This window comes from Larus michahellis, chromosome Z (assembly GCF_964199755.1).
Source record: "Larus michahellis chromosome Z, bLarMic1.1, whole genome shotgun sequence".
Taxonomy (NCBI): Eukaryota; Metazoa; Chordata; class Aves; order Charadriiformes; family Laridae; genus Larus; species Larus michahellis.
The window spans coordinates 70394920-70408437 of NC_133930.1; the positions used below are offsets into that span (position 1 = coordinate 70394920).

General features: G+C 35.6%; 1 protein-coding gene across 6 annotated transcripts in view; it reads right to left on the reverse strand.

Moving 5' to 3' along the window:
* The window catches only part of AP3S1 (adaptor related protein complex 3 subunit sigma 1), a 42635-nt gene that overhangs the window by 9337 nt on the left and 19780 nt on the right, over positions 1-13518 (reverse strand). For 2 of the 6 annotated variants that reach the window (XR_012584843.1, XM_074569075.1), the window contains exons 5-6: positions 10780-10887; positions 1407-1549 (exon numbers count right to left, since the gene is read on the reverse strand). Coding sequence is in view for 4 of the 6 variants with exons in the window: in XM_074569075.1 (XP_074425176.1) it covers positions 1421-1549; positions 10780-10887 (237 nt within the window). In the remaining 2 variants the exon portion in view is untranslated. Of the gene's footprint in view, positions 1-248; positions 1550-7799; positions 7842-10779; positions 10888-13518 lie in introns of those variants that run through there. The other 4 variants (XR_012584842.1, XM_074569076.1, XM_074569074.1 and 1 more) reach the window with 4 other exon arrangements.

The following is a 13518-nucleotide window of genomic DNA, read 5'->3' on the forward strand; positions in this document are numbered from 1 at the left end:
TCAAAAGGCACCAATGATAGTTACTATTGATCAAACAGAGAATGTGATGTGATTCCAAGTTTATCCTATGGGGTATGTCTTAACATTCAACTCAAAGGAAAAGAGTGCTTGGTTTACATCAAATCCAAATTTCTGAAGTAACACAGGACCTCTCAAGACTAGTCCTGAAATGTGTTGCCCTTGCATTTTCATATATAGTATTAACTGCATACTTTTTTGCGGAAGAAAACTTTACAGGAATTCTTAAATATCCCAATGATATTTTTATTATTCATTTAAACAGACTTGTACATCACACAGAGCTTAAGAGCATGATTATAAAAACCAATCACTATCCCCCTTTATTCTTTTCAAATCACAGAAGAGTTTAAGAGCTGAGCAACTTACACAGAGGTGATAGCACTTAGATTTTCTGAGGTCTTGACAATATTAAATATCTCATAAATCTAGTTCTCGAAGTAGAGAATTGTTAAGTGTCACCAGGCACAGTGGGCCTATTAAAGTATCCCCATTTATCTTTCCAGAGTGCCCTTCTTTATCACAATACTTGATGCACTCACATTTACAGTTCTGAGCTGCCCGATCTCCTCAGCCCATTCCGTACTTCTCACAACACACACAGCAACTGCAGAGACCCTTTTTCCCAAAACAAAGTCAGACCGTCAGGGAAAGTCTATCAGATTGTGTAAGTATCTTCTCAACATCTATATGTAAACAGAAGTCATCAGATCTTCAGTAAAGGCAGTTTTTCCTTCAGAATAATAATGAACAGCTTTTGTTAGGAATGTAAGGAGCCAATATGTTACACAATATCCCCGTGTAATTCCTTCAGAGATTAAACTACAACATTAATGCTTGCTACAACAGTACTTATATATAGTCAATTGGCTCCATGAATAGGGTATAACATGATTTATTGCAAAGAGTAGATTTCAGACTAACAGGTATTTAGAAGTCCAGTTGGTTATGATTTTATTTGAACAAAACAAGAGTTTAATGTTTTCATGCAACATTTGCACTTAAGTCTTAAATAATCATGACAAACAGCAGAAGTAGTTAAGGAATGCACTACTTATAGACCTTAGTGAATATACAAAAAAATCAGCATTATAGGTTATACAAAGTAAAGAACATCTTAAATACTTTCCCAAAATACTGCAGCAGCCGAGACACAGTGATATGCCTTACACGGGCATAGGAATGTAATTTAGAAGTCACATGGGAACTACCCATTTCCTTTAATTTCACAAACAAGACAAAAGCAACATTCAACTCCACACATTGATTTTTCAAATTATGTCTATACAGTACCTTGAGTTTTATCCAAATAGCAAAAGTTAGACATGTCGTTTATTTAGTAAACAATTATGCAGTAAATCTCTATTACATTTCTTCCTTGGCTTTACCTGGAGTAGCCATGTTATTTAAAAGAGGGCAGGTTTGGCACTTTTATACTGATGTCACCAATATTAATATTTCTTGGGATCTCTGGCAGATTCATATTCTTTACAGCTGAAACAGCCCGGGCTGGAGCTCCTGCTAAACCAGCCTGTGTATAAAGTGAGGAAAAATGCAAGTCAGGCAAAGTTGGTCACAAGAAGATTCACTAGCAATATACACAGGCAACTAACTTTTCAAGTATTTCCATGGTTACACATTTAGAAAGACCAGATGGTAATTGTGTTTGGAATGAAATGGGTTATTTGGAAATATTAAACCAGAAAGAGAAAACAGTTCACACACTCCTTTTTATATGGTAAAACATGTAATGTCAACTTGATGGAAAAGTATGTGGGGAGGAAGAGGAGGCTTATCCAAGCATGTGTAATGTGCAGGTTACGGAACAGACAATCCTGAGGTATTTAAAGTCCAGCATGATGTCTTTGTCTCTTACCTATTCTAAAAGTTCACATGGTTCACAGCTGACTAACACTGGTTACGGGTTCAGAATATGTAACCTCAAAGTAACAAGTTACTGAGTATCAGTTGAACCATTATTACTTATCTAAGTACAAAAAAATAAATATATATTTATATATAAAAAAAAGGTATTTCAAGGTGGCTTAGCCTAAAATGAAAAGGAGAAGCAGCTTGCATTTGTGGGTGATAAAGAGCATGCAAAGAGATCACTTGTATAGACCAACTGGAGTAATCTGTTATCCCACAGTATCTAATTTTATATGCTAACTTATCTGCAGCCTGCAGGCACACTGGAACATTACATAACAACCTGGTTACGCCAAATTAAACATTGATGTACGTATTTTGTATTGAAGTCCTCTACTGCATGTAGTCTCTCTTCATTTAAAGTCTGAGCCTTTCTGTATAAATATGCAAGTTTTACAATATAGAACTAAGTTCATTACTGAGTTCCATGCAGTTCTGCCTTTTAGACAATATAACTGCCAAGTTTACACATTAAGGTATATTACTGAAATGCTAACAAGGATCATTTACAGCTCAGAGGTCTGAAGACATACAGAACGTGATCTTTCCCTTTTCCCTTTCTTGCTTCTGAAACACAGCTCTTCAAAACCTTGCTATTTTAAGGACTATTAAAAAAAGGCCAATAATTAAGGTGCTATTGTATTTGAGGCTGTGTAGAAAAGATACTATTTATTTTAAGTATGGAAATGTTTCTCTTAAGAGTTCAGATTCTCTATGCATATTTAGAATTAGCTGTGTGGTTTTACTTCAGGCCTGCCACAAAAGCGTGAAAATCATTTTTGTTCTTGCCAGGGAAGATTTTAAAACCAGAGCTCTTATTTGCAGAAAAACACATCACATTCTAAGTTCTGTGAATATTGAAAAAAAATTAGTTGTATTTTGGTGTTTTAAAAGTAGGATGAAAATATTCAAAAATAATAAAACCCACAACGTGATTTTCAGAACTACTTCAGTTTCAGAGTGTGGCATCTTGCAGGCCCAGTAAGAAGGAGCAATCCACAATAAACAATGTAACATGCCAAGAACTAGTTAAACAAAAGACTAAATCTGTAGAAATAGAAAGTCTTTCATTGTAAGAGTGTTGAAGACTGAAGAAACCAGTGCATTTGCAGATAAAATAATTCTGCGCAAGAAATGCAGCAAAACAGAAGAAGAAAAAATTCTGTGAAAGTTTGTGTCATATTTGATTATTAAGCAGTGTTGGTACGTGACTGCTGCTCAAAGTATAACCTTTTCAGATTCTTGATATTCACTGAAATTCATTGCAATTGCAGGTTATAATTACTGAGGAGTACACCTGACTTATGTGGTGTCCACCTGAACTACTGCACAAAAGGAGACAGACACCTCATATACTCCTCAGATAACAACTCTACTTTTTGAAGGCTGTCCAAAAATGTATTTTCTCCCTTTTGCTACTCTCTTATAAGAAATAAATGTAAGGTCAAATTAACATAAGATTTCCACTGAAAATCCTACCTACTGTTCTCACTCTCCCTTCAGAAACATAACGTATAGTCAAAATAAAACCAATTAAAGTTTCTAATTTTCAAATAACCCTTTTTATACCATGTGGAAAGGCTAAAGCATCACAAATGGCTAGATTTTAGTCACAGGAGGATTCCCAGCACCAGGAACAGAGACCAGAAAGCCTCGAGTCATTTGTTATAACATCCCCCCCTGCCAAACACTCATATGAGACATGCCAAAGTTGGGAAAGGCATGGTGGGGTAGAGGAGAAAGCTCGTGAAATCTTAAATCTCTAATGCAACCAAATCATTTGCTCACTTTGTCCCTGACATAATCCAAATCATCAGTTTTCAGACGTACAGACTAAGTAAAACTAAAAGGGTGCAAATAAGTATTTTCAAAGCCTCTTTTTCCTTGGTTTTCTTTAATATCACCAAGTCTACCAGGTCATTCACTTCAGAGGCTGTGTTCCCCTCATGAAGGGGAAAATCTGGACCTAACACTACCAGTATTAAGAAATGCAAGTATCCAAAATTAGCATCCCTGAATGTGCAGGAGTAGTATTAGACACTACAATTTCTTGCTATTTATTAAAAAACTGGGCAGAAGATATGAAGCTGCTTGACACTGTCCTTTTATATTTGAGAACCTGGAAATACCAATTTGAAATCAGGAGGTAACTACCATTGAAGTTTTACCAGATAAAGCAATAAATGCATTTCCTTTTTATTTGCTTCTATCCTTTAAGTTCTATATTCAGTAACTGAAGAAATATTCTTTAAGCAAAACCAAAAGTGGGGCAATGTAAACTGTTTTCCATAGAGAAGATGAAAATACTAATAAAGTAGTAACAAAAGCAATGAATTATACAATTTGTAACTGAAACAATGGGAAACCAGAAAAATATTGTTAAGTGATGGACATGGTCCACACAAACAGGCATGGCTGGCAATTCAAAAGAGAGATGCCTTCTAGGTGACTAGGATGGAGATTCCTTACCCTAATTTAATGAAAGTTAATTATTCTTAATGGACAAATAAAAGTTTTAGTATAACTGGTCATTATTTTTACCTACCTGCAGCTATCCTCTTTACACAGACTTACAGTCCCTGCCTCCCGCCCCAATGGCATAGGATACAATGGAGACACAATTGAGAATTATTTAAAATACCACAATTGACATGACCATTGCCCTTCCACCCCCCTATACAGTCACGACTTCCAACAGTCACATTTCATGAGGATCACTCTGGATCAGGATCAGCGAAGATCCCTAACAAAAATACTAGGAATTTCAGATTACCTCTTTGGTTTTTTGCCAGCAAGATTGTTGATTGTCTTTCACTATCATATGCTGGAGTAGAGATTTTTCAAACTATCACATTCTCTTCTCATGTAATTCTCTATATTAAGTAGGTTTGTAATTCATTGTATACATAATATGCATAGCAGAATGCTATTCATCACAATGTCAACCCTATCAAGCACATTACAGTCATACAGTATTTCTAAGAGCGAGCAAACAGTTCATAAAAAATGTCTAATGGATAAAGTGACTGAAAAGTACTTAAACTCCCCAAACTGGATAATTAATACATTATTTCAAATGCTGTTATATCCAAATGCCTTAGCATTCTTTTTTAGCATGTCAAACAGTGAACTAGTACACAGTCCTTCCATTAATTTATCATTTCTGTTACAGAAAATGAAGACTGTATTTACAAACACAAAGATAGTCCAAGAAGTATTTCCACCCCAGTGTGTGTGTTTAAGCAGTTTTATAGAGGTACCTGATTAAAAGAGCCATCACTGTAACATTGAACTGGCCAAGTTTCAACTGCCTTTTTTTAATCAAATAATTCAGCAGGTAAAGTTGGTGAGGTGCAAAGAAAAAACTGTTTCACTTGGAAAAAAAAAAAAAAAACAAACACGTAGCAAGCTTTAAACATGCAATGAATGATGAATTGTCTGTCACAGCGAGCAAATGACATAAGCAAGTGAAAATGAAATTTCTTAAGACATATTAATGAAACTTCAGAAATACAGTACGAATTGCATACAGCTGGTAATACAATAAGCCCATACACCACATTTTTGCCACAGCTGCTTTGTATTCTCAATTTCATTATTGAAGGTTGTACTTTAGTGTAGAAACACTGTATATGAAAATTTTAGGTTCAGTTACTGCAAAAAATCCTTTTAAACATGTTCATATACTTCATATGCAATATATGCAAAACAATAATGCTATTTAAAGATTGGAACAGACATATTTAATAACAGAACTTTTATTCTACTGGTCCTTGTCTATGAAGTGAGAAATATGAGCTGGTGTTAGCTTACTTGCGTCATTATTTATCACTATAGGAAACAATTTTCTTCATTCTTATCATCATCCTTTCTCATAACACCCCACTGATAACTCTATATGAAAGTGATCCCAGAAACATTGTTTTACTCTTTAAAAAGAAACTCAGGTCATTTGGAAAAAGTACTGCACATCACAAGTGTAGTTAATATGCATATACAACTATTAACAAAAAAAACAAGATTCAAACCGCCATCCCAAACGACTCTACACAAGAGCTAGCTATGACTAAAATAAATATATAAAAATATACAGCCTACTGGAAAACAAAATAATGAAGGCTAACACTTTGCAAAATAAGCCACCCTTTTCCAGATATTTTGGAGGTACTAGGACCTCTCTGCTGCTGGTGTTTCATAACAATGCTTCTTTCCAGAATAAGTATGACCTCAAAGCAGCAGGGTTATGAAATCATGAAAGGATGCAATACATAATATAAAGGAATGATCATGTCCCCTGCTTATGAAGTTAAATAAATGAACATAATTAGAGAAAAAACAAAATGAAGTCTGCAAGTATATCAAAATGAGGCCAAACAGATAAGACTTAACACGTACTCTTAGAAATTTTAAGCACTTGAATCACAAAGAGAGTAATGGATGGGAATGATTGATTAATTATTTGTTCGTTTGTTTTTCATTGCCAGACCCAAAAATAAAAACAAAACATGTGTGAGCAGAACAGAGAATAAGAAAAGTAGCTTTGCATAAATAAAAAAAAAAAACCCAAAACCTGAAATCAAGCTCCCTAGTGTTACAATGAAACACAGATTATATATTACAAATGTTGATATATTAGGCAGAGGAAGGTCATTTGCTTGATTTTCGTCATGTGCTATAGCACACTTCAAATTTAGGTAAAATGTTTCATACTACCCAAAAACATTTTTAACTAATGCTTCATAACTTAGTGCTACTAAATCCAATTACAGAATTGTATTTGTTAAATCTTAAAGATATTACACTACTTTATCCTAGAAAGATCATGTAAAAAGTAAAGAGCAAAGCTATTCATAAATTAAATAAACTTCGTCTGCAGTTTGAATACACAGATACTTAAAGTGAGTGGAAATGAATTTTGAAGTACTGCAATTAACATCGACTGACATTCAAACTGTTGAGCTGAACTAAATGTTTCAAACGGCAAATGATGGGGGGCAATGACCATAAACTGAACTTCAAACATACATTTTCCTCCTCCTTTTTCAGTTCCTTGTTAATATTCATGTTCAGTGACTGCAGGTATCAGGATATCTTAAAGAAAAATCCAGTGATTCAGGTGGCAAAGGCAGCAAATGTACATCTGAAGTTGAGTACGTGCTGACAGCCCTTCTCATTTTATGTTTGATATACTTAAGGTTGAAAGATCAACTTTGGTATTTCTACATCATCTTTACAAATTGCAACAGTAATTTTATTCTGTTTGTATAAAACTATTTGAGTTCCTTGGTTTGGTGGTTTTGGTGTGGTTTTTTTTTTTTTTAAAGTTTTGTTCACCTCAAACTTCTCTCTGCAAGCAGGTAAAAGTTCTTTGTTTTCTTTTGGAAATACCAAATAGTGAAGCAAAAGAATTCAAACCACCTATTCTAAATTATCAGGTACAAAATTCCCCCAATAAGAAAGCTATTTCTACTACGCCATCGTATCATATTTTCTTATCTGTGTGTTCAATTTTTATTCAGATTAGTTTTACAGGTTTTTTTGTTAATATTCATACAAGTTCATATTCCTTTGTTTCTTAAACAATGATACAAAGAAAAGTTAAATTCTAAAATGCAGGAAGAGAAATAAAATAAAAAATATGATGTCAATGGAAAGCTAGTAAAATACACTATAGCCAATAAAAAGATGAGGGAACTACAAGAAGAAAACTAGCACAAAAAGTAGGCTACAAGGACTAGTATGGGTATTTTTACATATAATTTTTGAGTCTGGCCTACGTAATTTATTGCCTTTGACATCATTTTGCTTTCCCTTTTTGTTAAAAGTACATTTTTTCTAAAAGTCAGCAATACCTTTGTCTACCTGTCCTGTCTGGGAGACTGAAAGATAAAGGTCTGTAAGAGAGAAGAATGGAAAGAGCTAGAAAAGATCAGGAGGTTCGGAAAAAGTGAGGTCCAACTTAAAAGTCTAAATCACACGCAGTTGAACACTCCAAATAGAGAAGAGGTAGCCCAGGTTTACCTACAATACTTCCAGAGGCTCTGGATAAAATCCCAATGACCCCTCTCCCAAAAATTCCCTCCCTTAATCATAATGATCCTTTGGCTTTAGGAGGATTGACGAGAAATCCATTCACAGATAAACACTAAACTGAAAGGTAGGGAAATGCATTAAAGACAACATTTCTCATGGTAGAAACAGAATTTCCTCTGTAGCCCATCCAAGCAATGTAAGAGCTGAATCAGAAATCAAAGCTAGGGACTCCCTCATAGTGGTTTAAATAATTAATCTCTGTTGAAAGCATTAACAAATTCTTTGAGTTGATAACTTTGCTCAAATATTTGTGAATTTAACAAATACATTTGACCTTCTTCACTAAATTCTAACTGAAATCCTGTTCAGAAACATAACACATAACTAAACAAATACCTGATGTCAAATGCCTACATTTTGCATATTAAATCAGGTGGGCACAATACAAAATTTAAAATATTCTGAAAATGTAGCTAAGTACGATTTTATTAGCTTCATCATTTCAGCTATAAAAGAAAAGGCAATTTCACTTTAAAGCAGATGTTATGGATGCAAGAACTATGGCAGAGGTCTAACAAGCCGAACAGACTAAAGCGAGAGTGCTGTGGCATAGCTGGCAATCCTATGAACTAGAGACTATATCAATAATAATTTATAAATTTTAAAAATATTTTTTTTATTAAATAAAGCTAAGAAGATCCACTAGTTTTGATTTCTTCGTGACCAGCATTCAAAAATATTATTAAGTTATTACTGATTTTGAGTTACATGAACTGGATTTGCTTGTATCTTGAAAATACATGTTCAGGAAAGACATGTCGAAAGATTTACAATCTTGATCAAAAAGACAAAAGGAAAAGAAATAGCAATCAGGAAATTTCTGTGGATATACATGAAACAACTGATTAATGATCTGAGGAAATAGTTACCAGGTACTGTGAAGTATCTCAGCATTACAGTAACTGTTAAATTTGAAAAGAAACAGTCACTGAACTAACAAAAAAAATGCATTTGTGGTGAGCAGACTGTGAAATGTTCTACTCCATCCCAGTCACCAAGTGTTTTAATTTACCACTGCTGCTTCTTTACCTTCTATAATTCATTGCTGATTATAAAAGAAAAAGTTGCTATTTGCCTTGCTCTGAGCTCTACATGGTTTTTTATATCTTCTACCACTTTTATACTAAAAGCATCTTAAAAGAAAGAATGACTTACTGATGAATAATGGAAAACAGCAAGTATTGCAGCTGGCTGCATTGAATTGATGTGTTTCAGATGACTAATCAGAGACTGGTCTACAGATGATTTGGTAACAGAATTCACATAATTAAGAATAAATTCTTTCAGGTAAAACTGATATGCACATAATACACAGCAGAACATAGCTGCTCGGTAAGTCCAGCTTTTGGGACACTATGTTACTTTTCCATTAAATAAAGAAAAATACATATATACAGCAGTTATTCAAATTTAGTAAAAATTTATGAGAATAATCCCAAATATTCATCTCTGTGATCAATGGTTCACTCTGAGTTTTAGAAAAATGTTAAAATGAACATTTTGGACATCTTCATGATGTACAATACAATCCTTCTGGATGTATATTGCTATGCACTGTACCAGATCATACCTAGCTTTTTCCTGGTTTTCACACAATGTTGTCCTGTTCTTGGATACAGTTTGGAACTTGTGCAAAACAGACAACTAGATCTATTCTAAGACTTGAGGTGATGCAGCGTCAGATTGCAGAATTAGGAGAACAGTATACATTGTACCACAAAAACGCTGAAGAATTCATTTCTTTCTTTGTTCCAATTCAGTTAAAATTAGGAAGTTCTCTGGGTCTTCTCCTAAAATGTCATTTAGTTCATATTTATGCCACCTGCAATATGTCAATCTACTCAGATGACTTCAACTTTAGAAATAGTCTCCAATTCAAGCAAAGGTTTGTTTAGAAATTTGAATATTAGGCTTTGAAAATCAGATTATGTGTTCTTCTGTGGAATTAATCTCATCAATAAGCATCAATCACAGACTTAGCTAAGATGTACTAGTAGAATTTTGGCTTATAAGGCACATCTGGTGATGTTAAAAGAACAGTAATATTCTGTGTCATAGCTAAAGTAATTCTAAAATCCTTTCTTAGTCTAAATTTCTTTCCTAAACACAAATTCAACAATTGCTGAGTTGCAAAGCGATTCCCACAACTTATGTGAGCATCCTCACTCAGACTGTTACAGGCATATACAGAATACAATTTTCTCACTTGAATCTACTCAGCTGAAGACCAAATGTTCAGACTACCAAAATGGTAGAATTTGTATTTACTTTAAAGAATTTAAAACCCAGTTTTAGACCCTATCTAGTCCATTTCAGTCCAATTATTTTGTGTTGCAGTATTTTTGTGATACTGAATATGCTGCCATTTATTTCATGCGCTAGAAACACGCTAGCAGACAGGAATAGGTAGTCTTTGTATACACACTTTGGTTCTTTATCTAATTTCACTTGAAGTGTAATAGTCACCAGTCCAGCATAATAAATGCACTGGAAATAAAATGCTTTCTGTGAGAGAAAACTTTGAGAACTACAGAAGTATCTCAATAGCAATGGTGCACAATGCTATTAGATACAAATAGCAAAAACTAATCAGCAATAACTCTATGCAATTATTACTTATGAAAGGTACAATATCCTAGCCTAACGATACGTTGTCAATTTTTAGCATTATAAGCAAGCAGCTGTATATAGTTTGCTACTGAAGGACAAACAGCAAACTACACAGTGCATCACACTTACCTCAGATTTCTCCAGTTTATTTTGAGCATCAATCTGAGTGACAATTTCATTCATGTTGGTCTCCAAAACCATTCCACCCATGACCATTTCGGCCAATATATTGTGGACCTAAAAAAGACCAAAGGAAAATTTAAAAATGCAAAGTGACCTACACAGATCTATACAGATGATACCTAGATTCATCAGTACAGGAACACATACATTCTTTAAGTCACTTAATTGATGTTAGCAATTTATTCAAAACTATTTGGGAACAAAGCTCGTAACTTGATGTTCATTTCTCCAGTATCTTCTTCGCTCGTAGTTCAGTTACAAACTCATCACTTTGGTTATCAATGCTAGAAGAAACTTTCACATTCATCTTTCTTTCAGTGCCTGTTTTCTAACCATGTTTCAGTGCCTGTTTTCTGACTATGGAGAAGAGTTCTAATTAGTATCAATAGTAGTAACAACTCTAAGGAGCAGGTTCTACAAGACTAAACAAATTGCTCACAAATAGATGTGTAAAAACTACTTTGGGCTACATCTATGAAGGAAGAGAGACACAGAGGTCCTCACTCACCACTGGTACCAAGATTAGGCTTAGAAGTAGAATTAACATACCTGAGCTGACACATACCTGAACTACACCATAAACAGGGAGTCTTCAGCGTCTAGAACTCAAACTGAAGGACTACATAAGCCAGACAGGGACATTAGTGAAATGGATATGTCTAAAATCCCCATTCCTTGCAACTCTGATTTGGGATGTGAGCCCTGGTTCACGAACCTCTGCTTCAAAGTCTGTATCTGCACTTTATCGAAAGACTAATTGTTTTTAAAAAATGCTTTCACGTGCTTTCTAGTAAAAATCCAGAGTTAATATACAGAGTAATATATAGAGTTAATATGGAATAATGTATAATATTTTAATCCCATTATCATTCTTAAGACAAGGAACGTTTTATTACCTTTTCTGAAATAAACACATTGTACAATTTGATACATCAAAAGAAGTAAATCTAAATGAAACACTTCTAAAGATGAGTTGCAAGCAGTATATCAAAAACCACCACACTTCCCATTTGTGTGCCATACCCCAAAACAAAATTGAAGAAACCTTTCCCTGATAAGTCATTAGTGTATTTCAGTAGAAACTTACAATGAATGTGTTTGGAGAGGCTGAAAACAGCTCTTCCTCTCTGCCTATTGCTGCTGAGTAGAGCTTTAAGAATCAAATACTTATGAGAAAGATTAACAATCCTTAACAAGCCACTCTCTTAGTCCTGGCATATGTATATACCTTGTAACATACCAAGCTAAAAAGCATAATATAAAAGTGGTGCCAAAGAATTAATTCTTCTGGTTTGTTATTAAGTGAATTTAAAAGCTTTTTAGCATCACAATCAGAAAAAAAGATAAAAACCACGGTAATCTAACATCAATTTACTCAACACTGACAATCCAAACGCACTGGAAGATGTCACCAGTATTCACTTCTTTTACTGAAAAATTGTTTTCACTCATAACATAAGGAAACAGTTTATAGCTATACACAAACAGGAGTCTGTAAATACACTGTATGGGCAAACCTAAAAAACTCACATGTATTAGACTACATCTAGAACACTGTGTCTAGTTTGGGGCCTACAAGTGCAAGAAAGACATCAATGGAATGGAGTGAGTTCAGCAGAGGGACACCAAAATGGTTGGGGCTAGTGCATTCATCCTGGGCAGAGACGCTGGAGCACCAGGGGTTTTTCAGCCTGCAGAAGGGGTGGTCTAACAGCACCTGCCATGCCTACAGGGGGCTGCCGGGGAGCTGGGCTCTTTCAGAGGGGCACAGTGGGATGGGTCAAGGACAGGAAAGGCTGGGACTGGCTGTAAGGAAACCTTTCCCCAGGAGGAGAGGCATGTGGTGGCACAGGCTGCCTGGTGGCTGTGCAGGCTCCCTCGCGCCCTGAGCAGCTTGGTCTGACCCCATGGCTGACCCTGGCTGTACCGGGCACTTGCCAAGGTCTATAATTGAATTATCTTACCATTTTATGGTTAAAAACATGCTACTTCATGATGTGGAGAGAGTTTCACTGGTAAAAACAAATGCTTCAGAGCTAGAAACTTGCTCTATCCATTACAGGCAGAAAATCCAAATTTCCAGAAAAAGACAGATGCAGAGCAGGAGGGACAATTTAAGTGTAACGTGTATGTCAGCAATATTAACAGTATCAAAAATGCTTGTATATATACATAGAACGTGCTGGGTTGGAAGGGACCTTTAAACGTCATCTAGTCCAACCCCCCTGCAGTCAGCAGGGACATCTTCAACTAGATCAGGTTGCTCAGAGCCTCATCAAGCCTGGCCTTGAATGTCTCCAGGGATGGGGCCTCCACCACCTCTCTGGGCAACCTGTGCCAGTGTCTCACCACCCTCAGTGTAAAGAACTTCTTCCTAATGGCTAATCTAAACCTACCCAGCTCTAGTTTAAAACCATTGCCCCTCGTCCTACCGCTACATGCCCTTGCAAACAGCCCCTCCCCAGCTTTCCTGTAGGCCCCCTTCAGGTACTAGAAGGCTGCTATAAGGTCTCCCTGGAGCCTTCTTGTCTCCAGGCTTAACAACCCCAACTCTCTCAGCCTGTCCTCATGGCAGAAGTGCTCCAGCCCTTTGATCATCTTTCTGGCCCTCCTCTGGACCTGCTCCAATGGGTCCATGTCCTTCTTGTACTGAGGGTTCCAGAGTTGGACACAGTACTCCAGGTG